This window comes from Strix uralensis, chromosome 1, assembly GCF_047716275.1.
Source record: "Strix uralensis isolate ZFMK-TIS-50842 chromosome 1, bStrUra1, whole genome shotgun sequence".
NCBI classification, from domain to species: domain Eukaryota; kingdom Metazoa; phylum Chordata; class Aves; order Strigiformes; family Strigidae; genus Strix; species Strix uralensis.
In genome coordinates, this window is record NC_133972.1 from 136,955,037 (window position 1) to 136,971,693 (window position 16,657).

The following is a 16,657-nucleotide window of genomic DNA, read 5'->3' on the forward strand; positions in this document are numbered from 1 at the left end:
TGCTACCACTTGAAGTACTGTTTATTCTTTTAAGAAAATATGTATTGTTCTATAATTGACAGTGGTGCTCTTCTTTTTAAAAGAAATTATTTGTGAGGCCAATAAAAAGCTTTGTCCAATTGGTGAATTTAAAAACAAAACAAAACTTTTTTTTTTGTTAGCCTCTTAAATCTAGCTCTCATGGAATTATTAGTATTCTGAATGTAGCTATACAGGAAGATTTTGTAAAGCCTTTTTTTGAATTGGTCAGGATGTATCTTTGAGATAAGAATACTACTTGTTTTGAAAGAGAATGCCAAGCAAATCTAATGAATACTCTTCATGGAAGTAAACTTATGATTTAATTAAAATCCAAAAGATCTATTTATGAGGTTTGGAAAATTGAATTAATTTGCATAATTCAGAATCACATAAATAATTGTAGGAAAATCACTCAAGGCCATCAGAGATGGAAAAATCTTTCAGTACCCTGTGGGATTATGAGAGATCAGTTCAGGATGTAGGACTTCAAGATTTCTAGGACAGAACACTTAGAATTCTAGATTCTCTTCTTTAGTATGAGCAAGTTAGTTGGATGAATCTTTTCTTCTGGATAATAGAGCTGGTCTAGTATAGAGTAGAAAGCTAACTGGTATCATTGCTTTTCACAGACAGAAGACTAAAATTGAGACCGGATGGTAATTTCTCTGTGGGCTTGTGATAGGGTGGTGCATGTGTGCAGTATGTTTTGTTTGAATCTGAATTTTTTGGAAATGACTCCTACAGTTTAGCTTTAACTGGCAGCAGATCTGGGGACACAAAGTGGTGTTTATTGAAGTTATTAGGATTTCTGTTAAATGATGTTAGCAGAGCCAGGACTGCAGATGTTTAATATTTGCATGGCATAGTTTTTAATTTGAGTGTTTGAAGTCAGCCTAATGAAATATGCTTTTCATTTCATACTAATCACTTTGATGTGTAATTTTAACTTCTCAAAGGAAAAAAAGCTAATCTTTAATAATGTTGAGTCTTTTATATGTACTAATAATGTTTATGTTACAGCGAAGATTGAAAAATAAAGAAATAATTCGATTAGATGAGGAGAGGCAAAAAGAGGCAGAAAAAAGAAGAAAAGAAAGAGAAGAAAGGCAAGATGAACAACTTAGACAATATTTTGAGAAAGAAAAGATGGAAGAGGAAAAGAAGATGGTATGCTTCAGTAACTTTCTAAGATACAAATACTTCTTCCTAACTTTTAAAAATAACTGAATTTTAAAGAAATTGCATAATTTCTTAGACTTCTACCTTCAGTGTTGTTCCTCTCTTAGTTTATCAATCTACAGTATACTTAGTGCACACACAGAGAACAGCTGATTGAAAAATCAGACATACTGCAGTGGAAACCTAGCCTGCTGATCAAATTTGCATTAAAAAAAGTGGTAAAAACAAGATAAAGAAGAGGAAGCTGCACTCAATAGTTGATTTCTATATCTGCTGTGAAGTACCATGGCCTGCTTTTACTGAGGTCCAAATACAAATAAAAATAGTTATATAATTTAGAGGACTGGAGAATTGTTCATTTTTAACAGTTATGTTCTTCGTAATTTAATTAATTTCCTTTGACCTGGATGATGTAAGAAGTTCATCACATAGAATTCTGATGGACAAAATCTAAGTAAATTACAAAACTCTTTGTCTTCTAGAAAGTTCTACATATCATTTCTCTAAAATGGACAGATACAATGGAAGTGTTTAGAGGAAAAAAAGATAGGTAACTTAACCATAAATTAAAAAACCTACATCATAGAAAATGAGTATTAAAGTTACTACAGGTAGAAAATAAAACCAGATTAAATAATTTTGGCAATAATTTTATGCAGTTAGGAGTTGAAAACAAATTAAATACAAGAAAAATTCAGTTAAGACAAGCAAAAGCATTTTTCTGTCAAATGAGAAATATTAGCCAAGCTCTTCCTGTCCAAAATAATACTTTATTCAGAATCTATAGGAATGTAATTTCAGTCTTGCTTTCCTCCTTGCAGTTTTCAAGGCAGCCTTCTCCCATCGTTCCTGCTCTTCAGAACAAATCAATAAGAAGAGAAGAAAGGATTCCCTCCGCTGAGAGTCATTTGTCTTACTATGCACAAGTATGATTTTTATAGTCAACATTTACTGATTTATTTAAGGCAGTACAGTATATGAAATCCTACCAGGTTTTTTAATGTTTGTCAGTTATTACTGGAATACCACAAATAACTGGAGACAGTCTTAATGTTAGCCAGTCTTGCAGCTTTGAAATTTAATGTTCAGTTTTATTCAAATTATTGAATACCTTTTTTTTGGAGTGTGTTATTTTAATTTTTTTTCTGCATGAACATTTTCTGTAGAGGTGAGCACCTCATTTTTGAGTGTAGATACTCTGTCCAGCTTACCAAGGGTCTAGCAGTCTCAAGGTTTAGGATAAGAAAGTTTACATCTAATCTAGCAACTCATTGTGTTCACCCAGAGGAGAACTTAGCTCAGGCATGAAGTTTAATGTTGATTCTTAGCTACAGACATTATTGTCTTATCTTTATGTTTTTGAAGGTACAAAAAGATTATAACTCCTAATACACTTCACTTTCTTTTTTGCATTACAGTAAGAGTATTTTGCATTGAGTTACAGTAGTGGTCCTGAGAGCACTCATTTCTTTCACTTGCTTTAATCTTCCCTGGGACAAATTTTTTAAAAAATAAATTTCTTCTGTGAAGAGTAGATTAAATAATTGTCTTGAATCTCAGGCTACACTTTTGACTTTTTATTGGAAATGTTTTTTTACCAACTGTCTATATGAACTAGGCTAAAAATTTTAAAAATTATTTTGCCATGAAAATGATAATTTGGCAAAATACTTTATAGTGCAGTTTCAGAATATGTTTTTAAGTAAGTCTTTAAACCTGATTAAAACTGTTGCTTTGCTTAAATGTTAAGAATGCTTTGGAGGAAGGTCAGTTTATTTCTGTGGCTTTGCAGTACTTGGTATAGCTTTGTTTAGATCTCTGAATAGTGCATTATAGGTATTATCATAGTAATTTGGATTATGCATTTAAAGGTCAGATTTAAAAAAACCTTAGACATTAACAACCTGTAGGTTACTATTCTGTCTTCCAGTAGTAGTGGTAGGTAATGTAAATTGGGCATAAAGTAAGGAAATAAAATGTACTTACGTCTGCTATATTTTCTTCCTTTGACATACTAACATTTCGTATTCATTTTGATCACTAGGATCCTCCACAGCCAAGGGTTCCTTCTCCACCTGTCCCTGCTAGAAGAAATCAGTTGCGTGCATTTGGTAGGTATTGTCTTTATTACAAGCTCATTTTCTATTACAGTGAAATTGTTCTGTTACAGTTACCTTTCTTCTCTGCAAAGGAATAATCTTAAAAAAGTTTGCATTTCTGTGTGGGTGTTCTCTCTGTTTTAGTATCATCACTGCATTAGTATCATATGTGTGAAGTATTAATACAAAATAAAAAATGCATTTATTATGTGTCTTCATCGGGAAATATTTTTTTCTAAAATCTCTGCTCATGGAATAGTCTGCATGGGAAGTGTCGGATCTTTCAGTCAGGACAGTGGTGACCACTGTGACCAGAACATTGTGAAATGGGAGTTTTGGATTGGTTGAGTAATGGATTAGACCAATGATGTGTAGAGCACTGCAGTCCTAACTCTTAAATTCTGCTTTTGTTAGTCTGCCTAATCCTCTGCTCATTCCTGTTAGCTTTCACTGGAGGTTTTAAAATTCAGGGATGCTGGGAGGATCTCCTTTGCTCTTTATATGTTAGTTAACTGTGCAATATGTGGGTGGAAAGGACTATTTTTCTTCTGATTCTTTTTTACAAATGCTAACCCCTCAGCCTGCTAGGTTCTGGACTCAGACTAAAAAAGTCAGTAGCATGTCAAATTATTAAGCATGTTATTTGGAAAATAAGGAATTTATGAAACTGTTCTAACTTGTGGAGGAATGCTGTCCTGACCACAAAAAAACAGCTTAGACCCAAAGTAGTTTAAAAAGTCAACATAAGCACATACTAAAAATAAGTGTTGACATTAGAACTCTTGAATACTTAAGAGAGTCTGCACTGAGCAGACAGACACCCCACTTTTGAGTCAGGAAACAGAAATGAGGTTGTGCTCTTGCTGATACCACCTCAGTTCCTGTCATCTGCCTCTGGGACTCTGAGGACTGTGAATTTGCTAATTTCAAAACAAGTCTATCAACTGGCAGTGCCCACTTGCTGGTATTTCATAGCTTTTCCTTTTTTAAATACAGTGCAACATTTCCATTAAAATTTGGATGCTTTCTGCTGTTTAGGGGATCTGGTCCTTGTGCTTACGACCTATATACAAAATACAAGCTCTGACCTAATTTCTAGTATACGAAATGCTGCGATTCTTGTGTTTGTATAACCCGTGTTTTAGTTAACAGTTCATTATCTCTTTTTTTTTTTCTTTTTTTCCACTTTACATTTATGAGGTAGGGAGAAAAGTGTCTCTGACACTCCTTATTTTTAAATTATTTGTGTTAAATTCCAGAGGAAAGAAAGAATGTGATAAATGAATTATCAGAGATGAGGAAACAGCTTCGTAGTGAAGAGAGGCGACTGCAAGAACAGTTACTAAATGTGGCCAGTGATGATGAGGTACCAGTTACACGGTAAGAATTTATCTTCAGTTTTAGAAACTAGATTTTGCACAGAAACTCAAAGCTATTATGTATTAGTAGCTAGTTGGCTAATATACATGAGTGAAATGAAAATCTAAAGATAGAACTTGTATCTAAAACTTTCTTTCTTTTTTTCTAACGTGTATGGGCTTTTTCCAAGAATCTTGCTAAAGATTAGTGTAAGAATGGCTGTACTGATAAGATTGGAAGCTGCGATGCTCTGTCTTGGAGAGTGGCCCAAAACAGACGTCTAAGGCAGAATTTCATCTCATTACCTTTTTTCCTACAGCATAATTTGTGCCTGTAAACTGCAGTACTACTGCTGATGAATATGCTTATGAATAGCATAGTGTTGTGGTAGTACTTTCTTATTGAACATCATACCCTCTTTATTTTAAAAAAATGGTTTACTTCCAAAATGTATTAGTTAATTATACCAATTAGTTGGAAAAGACTCATCAGATCATCAGTCTTAGTTCCACTCCATAAAGTATGAGGGTTTTTTTTATTTTCAGTAGGTTATGCCTTTTTATAACACAATATGCAGTGTCATCACTTTCAAATTTATTTTCCTGTTTTTATATTTAAGGATAAAAGATGTGAGCTTTATCAATATTATATTTTCATCCAACTCATTAATATTACAGTGTTAAATTATATTCTGCTTCTTTTACAAACTTTTCAAGTGGAAGGAGAGAGAAGAATCCAAAGGACATATTTGAGATGGCCAGGCTTCGTCTGCAGGCTCCAGTAAGGCGACCTTCATCAAAGGAGGCACAAGATCCCGTCAATATACAGAATATCTGGGAATTTAATGAACTTAAATACAAAGGCAGGTAGATCTTCTTGTTATTGATGAAGAACTGTAGTGAAACATCTGTTCTTTTCCTCCATCTTCCACACCACCCAGGATTTAAAGACAAAAATCAGCCCCTTCATAGCTACTGCCCATACACAACATACTCTGTGGACAGCATTGTGTATGTGTGTATATCCTTCTGTATGGCCATTTCTAGAAGTGCACACAATTCACGGCATTGTAATGCTGAGTTATTGCTCAGAGCACTCAGTTTCCAGTCCTTGCTTCTGATGCATTTGATATGATGTTACTGAAAGGAGAGTGAATTTGATTTTTTTTTACCCGTGAACAAAATATGATTCTGTGTAACTTTCTGTTTCTACTTTACCAGAAAATACATTTTTTAATATAGTAAAATTGTAAAATCATTGCTAAAGTAGTTCATCCTTTTGGCCATTGTCACCATTATTTTTAATATTTTTATTTTTATCTGTAGCTAGTTCTTTAAAAATGTTTTTCAGAGTTGTTGGTTTAGGGAAAAATTTAAATTGAGTATCATTCCTCTAGATTCTGAAACACGTATGGGTTTGAGGCACATGTATCCTGATCCCCCAAAAGATGATCAGACTTTAGAGATTCAACAGCAGGCACTGTTGAGGGAGCAGCAGAAGAAACTTGACAGAATGAGAATGAGGAGAGAAACAGAAGGTAAGGAATGAATGGTCTAAGATAATTTTAATTATTTTTGTTTATTTGTTTTGTATTTTATAAGAATTTAAAAACCCCAGCTCTAGTTTTATTTCTTTCAAGTTCAGTGTTGGCACTGCAGTACAAAACAAAATAAAACACTGTAATGCTGAAATTCTGTCATAATGTAAAGCATAAAAAAACTGAATGGCTTTTTTTTTTTTTTTTTTTAAATTACTGTGACTCTTTCTCTTTGGTTCCCTGAAAGCGGTTTAACTAGTGCTTCATACTTCAGAAAAATGCAAGAGAAAAGTAGTTTGGTTACTGCTGCTTAAAAACCACAGACCAGTAAAACTTTTCAGCTGGTTTGCGATAAAAGTTTTAGCAAATAAGTTCCTTGTGGCATTTTTTCAGTTCTCACTGAAGAAGTAGATGGCTTTGAACTGTGAATTGGTTAAAATGGAACCTTGTCTTCACCTTGGTCTCCTTTTAATGGATTAAATTTCTTTTATTTCCATAGTCTTGGGTTGATTATTTCAAAGTTTCAGAAATCTGTATCCATAAACAGGTTTTGCTTTAGAAACCACATGTAAGATATAACTAGTTTGAGGTTCCAGAATGAAAATGGTGCTTGTACTGCTTAATAGAGATCCTCCTAATATAGTAAAATATTAACATCCTAACATAGTAAAATATTTTAGCTGCATATTGCAGAAGTAGTGAAAAGTAAATGTAATGTCCCTTTTTTGCATGCTGCACTTAATTCCAAATGTAATGTTCATTCAGATATCTTTTATGAACAGTCATGAAAGAGCAGTATCTCAAATTATTTTAGATGTTAAAAATATCAGGAGAGTTGCTTCAACCTTTCCAGAAGTTTCAGTTGCAGCTATACAAATGAGCTCAGTTTTGAGTACAAGATACAAATTTCTCAGAAGTGTTTGTCTCTGTAATTCAGGCTGGCCTAACTACATTTTTGAAGAGAAAATAACTTTATTTTTGTGGTGGCTTAGCCTTGGCTAGCAGCCAAACTGCCACCCAGCTGCTCGCCTGCTTATGCCCCCTCACTTGCCCCTTGAGATAGTGGGGGCAACAGGAAGAACAAAGCTTGTTGGCTGAGGTACAGACGTGGATGTTGCTTACCAATTGCTGTTGTGGGCAAAATAGATTCAACTTGGAGAAAATTAACCTAATTATTATCAATTTAAATAAATATTTAATTACTGATTTTGAGTAGTGGCAAACAAAAAGACAAACATCAAGTCCACACTTTTTCTGCCCCCTTCCCCATGCCTCCTTCACTCTTGACGCCACCGCTCCCCTTCCTTGGTACCACCCCAGGTTATGGTCAGTCCCTTCGATGCAGTCGAGTGGTGTCAGACCGGGTTGGGCAGGGGGAGAATTACGGTCAGTACACAGCGGTTCCTCGCTGCTGCTCCTGGTTTCCTGCACTTTCCATCCACTCCACCATGTTCTCCCAGAGGCTGCACGGGAATCTCTGCTCCGTCCCCTGGAGCAGCAACTCCCTCTCCTCCTTCTCTTGGTGTCTGCAGGGCTGCTTCTCGCACTTTTGCCCTCGTGCCTCGCTGCTGTGCTTCGTTTTGCTCTTTCTTAACCAGACTTTTGCAGAGGCACCGCAGGCTCGGCTGACGGCTCGGCTGTGTCCTGCGGTGGGTCCGTTGTGGGACCGGCAGTGCCTGGCACAGGGCAGCCCCTGGCATGTTCTCACAGAGGCCACCTCTGCAGCCCCCACTCTAGCCACAGACACCCAGTATGGTTTCAGATTGCTCCTTTGACTTTTTTTTTGCCTTACAGATGAGGTGAAAGTTTGGCATAAAAAACCCCATACACATATGAAAGGAAAATAGTTAGACCTTTCCCTGCTGCTTTAGAAAAACTGAATGCCTCTTCTTATCACTGGTCATGGTTTGAGGCTTGTTTGTGTTAACTGTTAATAGACCCATATTAACAAAATTGATACCAATGTGTGAATGGTGACAGTTACTTGCAGGGTGTTTTGTTTGGCACACTGATTAGTGTTAAAGATGATTTGTATTCCATCTTGGACAGATGTGCTGGTGTTCAAGCAGTGTGTGGAATATTGCTTATTAATAACATAATGTCACCGTTGCAAATAAGCATATCTATACCATCTATCTGTGTTAATTACAAGCTCTTGAATATCATTTAATGTCTAAATGGAATGCATAGGGTTGTCTTCAGTCTTCCCCTTTGTGAGATTGACTGAAATGGTAAAAGCCAATTCACTAGCTTCAACTGAGATCTGTGTGGGGTTTGGTTTTGTTTTTCTGCCATTAGAATATTTTCCAATAGGCCAGTCTGAGAAGGCTTTAATGTTGTCTGGAGAGGAACCTCCACCAGCTAGGAAGTAAATTTGCCTTCTTCATTAATTTTAAGGACAAGCAGTCATTTTAGATATATGCTAATGCTGAGTGAATAATGCAGGCTTACATGGTGACAACCTAGAGAGGCATTTCCTTGGACAATTTAGATTAGTTGGTAGACAAGCAGCTGATTTTTAAAATGATTTTCCACTGATGCTTATAGAGGATTCTTGAGCAGCTTTTCAACTCTCTTTCTCTCTTCTACTGTTTTACAACATCATTTAACTTTATAGTCTGTCACTGTGTACTGAGCAAGAGAATTAATTAGTTGCTATGTACCTCTCTATTTCCACTTTATTTTCTCTATTTCCAGTTTATTTTCCTCAGAGACAAGTTCATCATCTTCCCCTCACTGAAAATAGATGAGTGGTTTTATTGTCTGATTTAAGGCAGAAAGAAAGATGAATTAAAGCAATATGTATTTTTCTACTGTGGCTGAAATGTCATATTATAGGTTGTAGTGGCAAAGGCTTACCTGTTTTCCCATGCTGTATGTAAGTGTTCTTTACCTTACCTGCTTTATATACCATTTTCTTTCTGATAGGATTTTTCTTTTTTTTTAAATTCTTTATGTAAAAGAGAAATATGTGGGCTATAGTGGAGCTATAACCTGAGAAATTAATGTTTTTTTTAAATGTCCCAAATTCTTAAAATGCTTGCTGTGTCCCTATAAATAAGGCAGTCTTTTGCAGACTTCTGCATGATTATTATTTTGGAGGATAGGAGGGAAAGGCACAGGAGCAGGTTTGATGATGTTGCACTGCAGTGCTGGGCTTTGCTTGGCTGGAGTAGCCTATCAGGAACGGGCTGGTTGTCAGTCCAGGAGGAGTGACAGCCTGTGTGCTATGGTTTTTGATGCTAGACAGAATGTCAGCTACACACTGAGTAAGTTTGCTAGACAGAGATGCAAGAAATAAAAACTATCTTATTCAATATTTTATTTGAAGACTTAAACCAAGTATGAAGAGTAACTTCAGTTTTGCTTCTTTGCATTTCCAGCATGCATGAGGTCATTGTTAGATTAACTTTCAGGATGGTTCTCTGTGCTCTCCAGAGTTGAGGTTTTTATCCTTAGACAAGTCCCCAGTGAAATAATCAGTGTCTAGTTCAACCTCTCTGTGAAAGCTGCAAGCACAGTGTGCTCAGCATGTTGAGCTTACATTCACTCTTGGGCCTTTCTGCAGTCTCCTGCTCCAATTATTACACCCTGACAGAAGGCAAGAGAACTGATTTCATCTAGCAGAGTTTATTGTGAGACGGCATCCTTCTTGCTAGTCAAACTGGTTGTTGAGGTGTCCCACCTAGGGGAGAACATGATTAGCCTTGAGTTCTGTTGCTATAAATACAACTGTTTAGCTGCACAAACATGCCTATTCCTGGCAAGCAGATGTCTGGAATATATAGTAGGTTTTTTTTTCAGTATCCATGAGTTTTAACTACAAAACTGTTGTAATGTTTTAACTTCACTACATATAAATGAGACTCCTGACTCCCTCGATCTAGTTCTTGGTAGGCCACTAAAAATAATGGCAAAATACACAGTGGGGTTAAGAAATACATGGCTCAGGTGATCCCTAATTATAGAAGAAATAATTAATTTTTATGTCTCTAATTTTTGAAATTTGATACAGTATTGATTTGTTTTTCTACTTGGTTCATAGCAAGTTGAAACAAAAATTGATGAATTAGAGACATTTCTCTCCCTTACCGTGGTATTTTTGTGTCCTAGCTGTGAAGTTCAGATGGAGTTTAAAGTGTTGCAGTTTGGAACTAGCAACCACTGGGATGTTGAATACCATTAACTTCCACTCTTTTTTTTTTTTTTTTTAATTCACAAATGTTTTTAATACAAGAAAAATGTGAGATGTATAAAATTTAGTATGTGAAGATGATGGCAAGAAAACCAAAATACTTACACTAGGGAAGGGAGGATAATTATAGCAAGAAGGCCATAGACTTTGAGTTCTTGGGTACACTTTGAAATGTAGGTTTCTGTTTGTTTTTGTTTGAAGTTACTTAACCTGCTGTGTTTTCTCACTACTGTGTTCAAGTTGCACTAGGATTCAGTAGTGTGCAGAACATATGATGAAAAAATATTTCTTGCTAGCTGTGTGACTGGATAATGTTTAAGATGCAGTAATTGAAATAATAAAGATGCTAAGGTATCAACAAATGAAGCATAGGAGGATAAAAGAGAGAAACTGGGTATTCATGCAGCAACTTTTTGTGCCCTAATGTATTGCTTTGATGACTTAAATGATGCTGCTTTCCCACAAATTGATGTTTTTTACATTATTCAGTCAACACTTGGACATGACCTTTCTATAACAAGTGTTTACAATATTGTTGTAAACAAGCACAAAAGTACTTCTGACTGTTGCAGTATAGAGAAATTTTTCAGAATTCAGCACAGTTTAGTGCAATTTTAGCATTTAATGAAATGTGATTACATCTTTGAAAAAATTTGTTTTCAATAGCCACAAAAATAGTTATGCTTCTTTTTTCTGGATAACAAATCGGGTTTTGAACAAGATCAAAATGGTTGGTTTTTATTAGTGATGAGCAATATAGTTCTAGTGTGAAAAGTGTGTTTGATCTTTGAGAGGGACTGATGAATCCGGCCTTAAGAAGGGCTTGCACATGCTCGACATTCTTAGAAATAATATACTGCTGAATTCTGTTTGATTTCTCTGATTCTACTTAAATTGACATAAGGAAACGGGAATAAACATTGCATTCAAATGTTTTAAAAATATTCATTACGGTGTGTGTAATTTTAAAGTAGTAGTGCATAGTGGTCTTCATTTTTGTAATAATATACTAATAAAACTTTTAATATGTTTTAGTATTAACTTTTTATGTCAATACTATCATTTTGTCCCTTGTCTATGTGGCTTTTGTTGTTCAAGATGATTCTGCTTCTGGCGGTAACCCACAAACCATGGGACTGGTAAGAATTAAAACAGGTTTTTTATTATATTATTTTGCCTTTTTCAAGTCTGAGAAATATTGTGTCTTTCACAGATTTGGATAAAGGAATTTCACTTAAGTAACGAGACAGCAAGCTTATTTACTTCTCTTGTTTGTCAATACAATGAGTAACAGCTTCTTTAAACTTGACATACAACTTGTTTGTCTTTGTATATAGAGATAGTTTTATTATTTAACTCCTTTTTATATTCATTGGTACTTATTTTGTATTGATATGAAGTTAGATTGCTGCTGGGGGTGGGAATTAGTAGAAAAAGCCAAACCAGTTACAAACACTATTTAAAAATGTGTATTTTTTTTTTTATAGGCATAAAGTAAGGAATAGTACAGAACACTGTAAAGCTGCTGTTTGCTTTGCAGAAGTTTGGCAATTAATTTGCATTAATTATAGTTTGGCCCAAGAAAGATACTGAGACATCTGAATTTGCATGTCTTCTGTTTCACTTCTGTAGTTCAGGAATGAATCTAATGAATTCTTGAAAAATTCACTGTTGGAATCGGATAGTGCTTTTATCGGTGAGTTTATACTTCCCCTTAACCATGTTATGAGTCTACAAACATGTCATTTAATCTAATGTGTCTCTAGAATGATTATTACTGTTCTAAAAGTTGCAGTGGGTGTAGCTATGGTGATTGTTTTCAAGTATTAGAAAATTATGCCTCCAAATTAAAATGCAGATCTTTATGGAATTGTACTGCAATGAATTTGTGTAGGTCACACCTAGAATTAATGATGCTGCTCTCTTGCCACTTCGCATCTTTTCATGAGGAATTATCTTTTCATGCTCATTGTGCTCTGACTGGGATGTTAGCCTTGTCAATGAGCTTTTTTTGACATCTTCTCAGTTTTGGATAAGGAAAAGCTGGTATTTGTTCAGCATGTGTGTTATGGTGGTAGAATATGTAATGCTCTTCTATTGTTCTGCAGCAAATTAATTTATTGGCAATCACAGCTTACAGTTATGAGCTGTCCATAATGAAATATAAAAGTGTTGGGCAGCCAGCGGTTCTCTTCATTTTTGTTCTTTTGTTTTACAAGCATGTTTGATTTTAACTATGATTACATGGTTATAAAATAGTGATTCATTCTAAATTACTTCTCTGCTGTTCAAACATTACTTCATTTCACAAAACTTGAAACATCATCCTTGTAACATTGTCACTTCTTAATCATCTGAAGTAGATTGGTTTTCGTTTTCTTAAGATTTTTGTATTAGAGGACTATGTCTCCCATTGTCTTATGTCTCTTCATTCAACCTGTATATGCGTGTATGTAAAAGTGCTGTTTCAGATGTGCTTTGTTTCCACTCACTAGAAATAATAAGGCTAGAACTGACCTTCTCTTTTTTAAAAAAACAACCAGCTCAGGCCTCTAGGCATTGTTTTCCATTAGTAGGCATTACGGTACCTTGAAATTCTCTTCAATCATCTATGGGAAATCATCTTACAAGGTTTTATTCTTTGCTGTAGGGGAGATGCAGTAGATTCCTGCAAGTGCTTTTTAATGAAACTAAGTATGTTTCTATATACTGATGATTGTCATCTCTGGCTTTGGTTAAAAGCAGAATTTTTCATTTGAAATGTATTCAAGTTTATTCTGTTCACATGCAAGTCCTGGAGTACAGGATAGAACCTGGCATCGGGAAGGGCACAGGATGGGGCTTTCGGGCTTGTTCAGTTGTACTTTCTGTAGTCTGCAATCCATTCTTCTTCAGGTTGGGAAATACTATTTATTAGTTACAGCCCAAATGATGAAAGGGTGCTTTAGAAGAGTCCATCAGTCTAGAATCTGGCCAAATACCCTGCCTCTAATGGTCGCCAGAATAGCTGCATGGGGAAGGATACAAGGTGGAGGGCAGACGTGCACCAACACTGCAGAGGACTCTGCCAGCCTCCAGTGACTTGTAGCTCAGAGGCTTCCTGAGCCAAATGCTGTGTGTTTGCACTTAATAAGTCTTGCTAAGGTGGATTTTTAATAGGTTGTCTTTCATGAGTTGAAATCAGCGTTTTTGAATCCCTCTGTTTACTATCAGCAGTACTGTGTAGATAAATTTCCATGCTATACCTTCTGTGAACTATCTCCTTCCATCGGCTCTGAATCTACCACCTGTGTAACGGAGTGCTGCTTGGTTTCTTCACCGCTTTCACAAGGTTCATGATATTTACAGTCCTGTCTCCAATTTCCTCCTCCTCCCCATCCAACTGATTCTTGCAGCTTAGTGAGGTGATGGAGTTAATTTACAACACTATTCATACCCCCCCCTCCTTTTTTTTTTCTTTTTTTCCCAGATAATTTATGACTGGTGAAAAGCATGTTCCCCAATACTGAGCTGTAGGCACTAACTAAAACTTTGTTACCCTTTGCATTATTTGGGCTTTATAAATAGCTATTAAAATTCCAAATATGAATGTGGTGACTTCCGTCCCAGAAATGAAAAATAACAACTCTCATTATCTGTGGGCTGCCTTCTCTCTGCTGCTCACATTGTTTGAGGGTCTTTTGTGAAATACTTTTGGTGTATTTTAACAATGTTTTTCATCTCCTGAGAAGAGCTTAACACAACCCTCTGTTCTGTGGTTTGGGTTTTTTTTTGACATCGTTCTAAAATCTAACTCAATTTTGTAATAGATGTCAGCATTACAAATGAATTTGTCTCCCAGGGCTCAGAAACTTGAGGCAATTAGGAATAAAGATGTTTATCAGTTTCTTTTTCCCTTTTTTTGCCTTACTTGAAACCCTAGAATTCATTAGTGTTAATGTAGTGATTTGAAAGCACATCTGCATAGCAATATCTGAATGATAGATGCTTAAAGGGACAGGTAGCATCTTACACTGGTGAAACACTGAAGGTGCAAATAAATTCTTTAGCTTGTACTTTGTTTCTGTTGTGATAAGTTCACATGAGTAAACAACTTTTTTTCTGAGTAATAGCACTGTTTTGAATATAATGAAGTTCAACTGATCTTGTTGCTAGAATTCTGGTAATTGGATTGTTAGCCATATACCATTTCAAAATTATGCTTTGATTTTTTTTTTTTTTTTACTTGAAACATTAGTGATGAGAGCATAAGTACCTTTGGTGAAACTAGGGGAAGGAAAAGAGGAGAGGGGAATAAAATTTTTATTTCTAGAGAAAAAATAACTGGTAATATGGAAGAATTTTTTAAAAATCTGTCTTTGTTATTCTGAACTTCCTTGATACCAATCAAATTTATTTTTCAAACCTAAGTATTTTAATTTTCAACCAAAATAATTTATTACTTTTAAAATTTCATTTGAAGATCTTTGAAACTTGTGACTGATATAACATATTGCATTAAAATTTATTTTCAAATTGCTAGGAAATGAAAAACCCATTCTTTCCACAGTTGTGGTTTATTTTTAATGTCACAGTGTGTCATTTTGGACAAATGATGCAGAATTGTTCAGTACTCTGTGTGTTTGTGTGTGTATATATTTACACACATTTATCTTCCTTTTTTTTTTTTTCTTTGTTAACTTAATGTGTCATACTAGACTAAGAGCCTTTCCAAAAGGTGACTTTGTTGTCACAAAGAGTAATTGATGGTAATGGCTTCTGTACTGGTTTTGTTAAGCAGAGTCCTTTCTTTTTCTGGGAGGCTCTGGTCTTGGAGCTACTAGAGGGACTGAACTAGAAACAGAGCCACCAAGCAGTGGCAAAGCCATAAACCAGCCCCCAAGCAGTGGTTACTGGTCCTGGAGAGAAAAAAAAGTACCTGTTTGAAAGAGTTTGTATTTGAAGTAGTTTTCAGAATCAGCAAAGGAAGGGGAAATAGACAAACCGAGTGTGAAGCAGAGACATCACCTTAGGGTTCATTTATATTATAAAAATAGATTAACCTCCCCCCACTGTAATGTGATAGAGTTATGATCAACAATTTAGTTACTTTTGTATGAAGAGATTCGAACACCTTATTACATGAAAAGGCTGAGATTTGACTAAGGATATGTGATTAAGTCATTGATTATGTTATCATATTCCATGTAACATTATCATTCCATGTAGCATTATATATTCCATGTGACATATTTACATACATAATTTATTACATGATTGTATTTCTTTATGCCTCCAATTTGCCTAGTGTTCTCTCTTTCAAGCAGGGATACTATACTCATTTGAGTACTTGTTTTCTTTAAAGGTCTAGGTATAAATGATACGGTGAGCTAAGGTAGATGGTGGATTTGCAGGATGTGAAACGCCTTATCCTTTACATGGGAGAGATCTCAATATATATCTCAATATTCGTTGCCTTTGCTTGAAGTTCATCCCTTGCTGCTGTTGTACTTTGTCTGCTTCTGGCTTATCACTGGCTTTGTGCAAGATGTCCTAACGAATACATTCCTTTGATTCCTGTGATTAAATCAAGTACAATATATTGGCTCATTTCAAAACATGAACAGGTTTGAACACTGACTAGTATTTTGATTTCTTTGGAAATGATTTCACCTGTTTTTCCAGGTGCTAATGGGGAAACATTTCCTGCCTTGGGAGAAGTTAATTTGTCACCACAGCTTCCACCTTCTGCAAGGGAGAGGAGACGAATAAAGCAGAAAGCTTTGGAGCGTGCTGTATGTATGATAACTGGATTGGCTTGAATATGAAGGTGGACCACAGATCTTAAGTCAGACAGTTCCTGTGGTTCCTTAGTGGCTAGATGATATGAATACTGAGGGTGTACATGTATAGCTATTTGCCCTTTTCAAAAGGATGCTATTTAACGGAAAGATTTGTGTGTTTTGGGGTTTTCTGCAGGAGGATGTTCCAGCAGGCCAGGCACCATTGCTGCAGCCTGACAGCTTTTCTTTACACTCGAATTTCAGCCTCGATGTTGATCAGCTGAAAGGCAAGAATGAAGAACGATTGCACAGGCTGACTGAGCTCCAGCAGAAATCTCCTTACTTAGGTATGCTCCGTGTAATAGACATGATGCAGTGAATACTAATTACAGTAATTAAAGGAATAAATATTAATAGACTGCCTCTATTTGAGCACTGAGTAGCTGGCTCAAACATAGGAACTATTTGTAGAGCTCTGTAGCTGGTGCAAGAGGTTCCCCAGCAA

The 16,657-nt window shown here is 35.6% G+C and overlaps 1 protein-coding gene across 16 annotated transcripts in view; it reads left to right on the plus strand.

The window, feature by feature from the left end:
• Positions 1 to 16,657, plus strand: part of CSPP1 (centrosome and spindle pole associated protein 1) — a 67,630-nt gene that overhangs the window by 45,441 nt on the left and 5,532 nt on the right. For 15 of the 16 annotated variants that reach the window (XM_074882591.1, XM_074882625.1, XM_074882608.1 and 12 more), the window contains 10 exons: positions 1,042 to 1,188; positions 2,022 to 2,126; positions 3,245 to 3,311; positions 4,559 to 4,679; positions 5,375 to 5,520; positions 6,055 to 6,195; positions 11,489 to 11,529; positions 12,023 to 12,086; positions 16,055 to 16,164; positions 16,349 to 16,499. In XM_074882591.1, coding sequence (XP_074738692.1) covers positions 1,042 to 1,188; positions 2,022 to 2,126; positions 3,245 to 3,311; positions 4,559 to 4,679; positions 5,375 to 5,520; positions 6,055 to 6,195; positions 11,489 to 11,529; positions 12,023 to 12,086; positions 16,055 to 16,164; positions 16,349 to 16,499 — 1,093 coding nt within the window. Of the gene's footprint in view, positions 1 to 1,041; positions 1,189 to 2,021; positions 2,127 to 3,244; positions 3,312 to 4,558; positions 4,680 to 5,374; positions 5,525 to 6,054; positions 6,196 to 11,488; positions 11,530 to 12,022; positions 12,087 to 16,054; positions 16,165 to 16,348; positions 16,500 to 16,657 lie in introns of those variants that run through there. The other variant, XM_074882639.1, reaches the window with a different exon arrangement.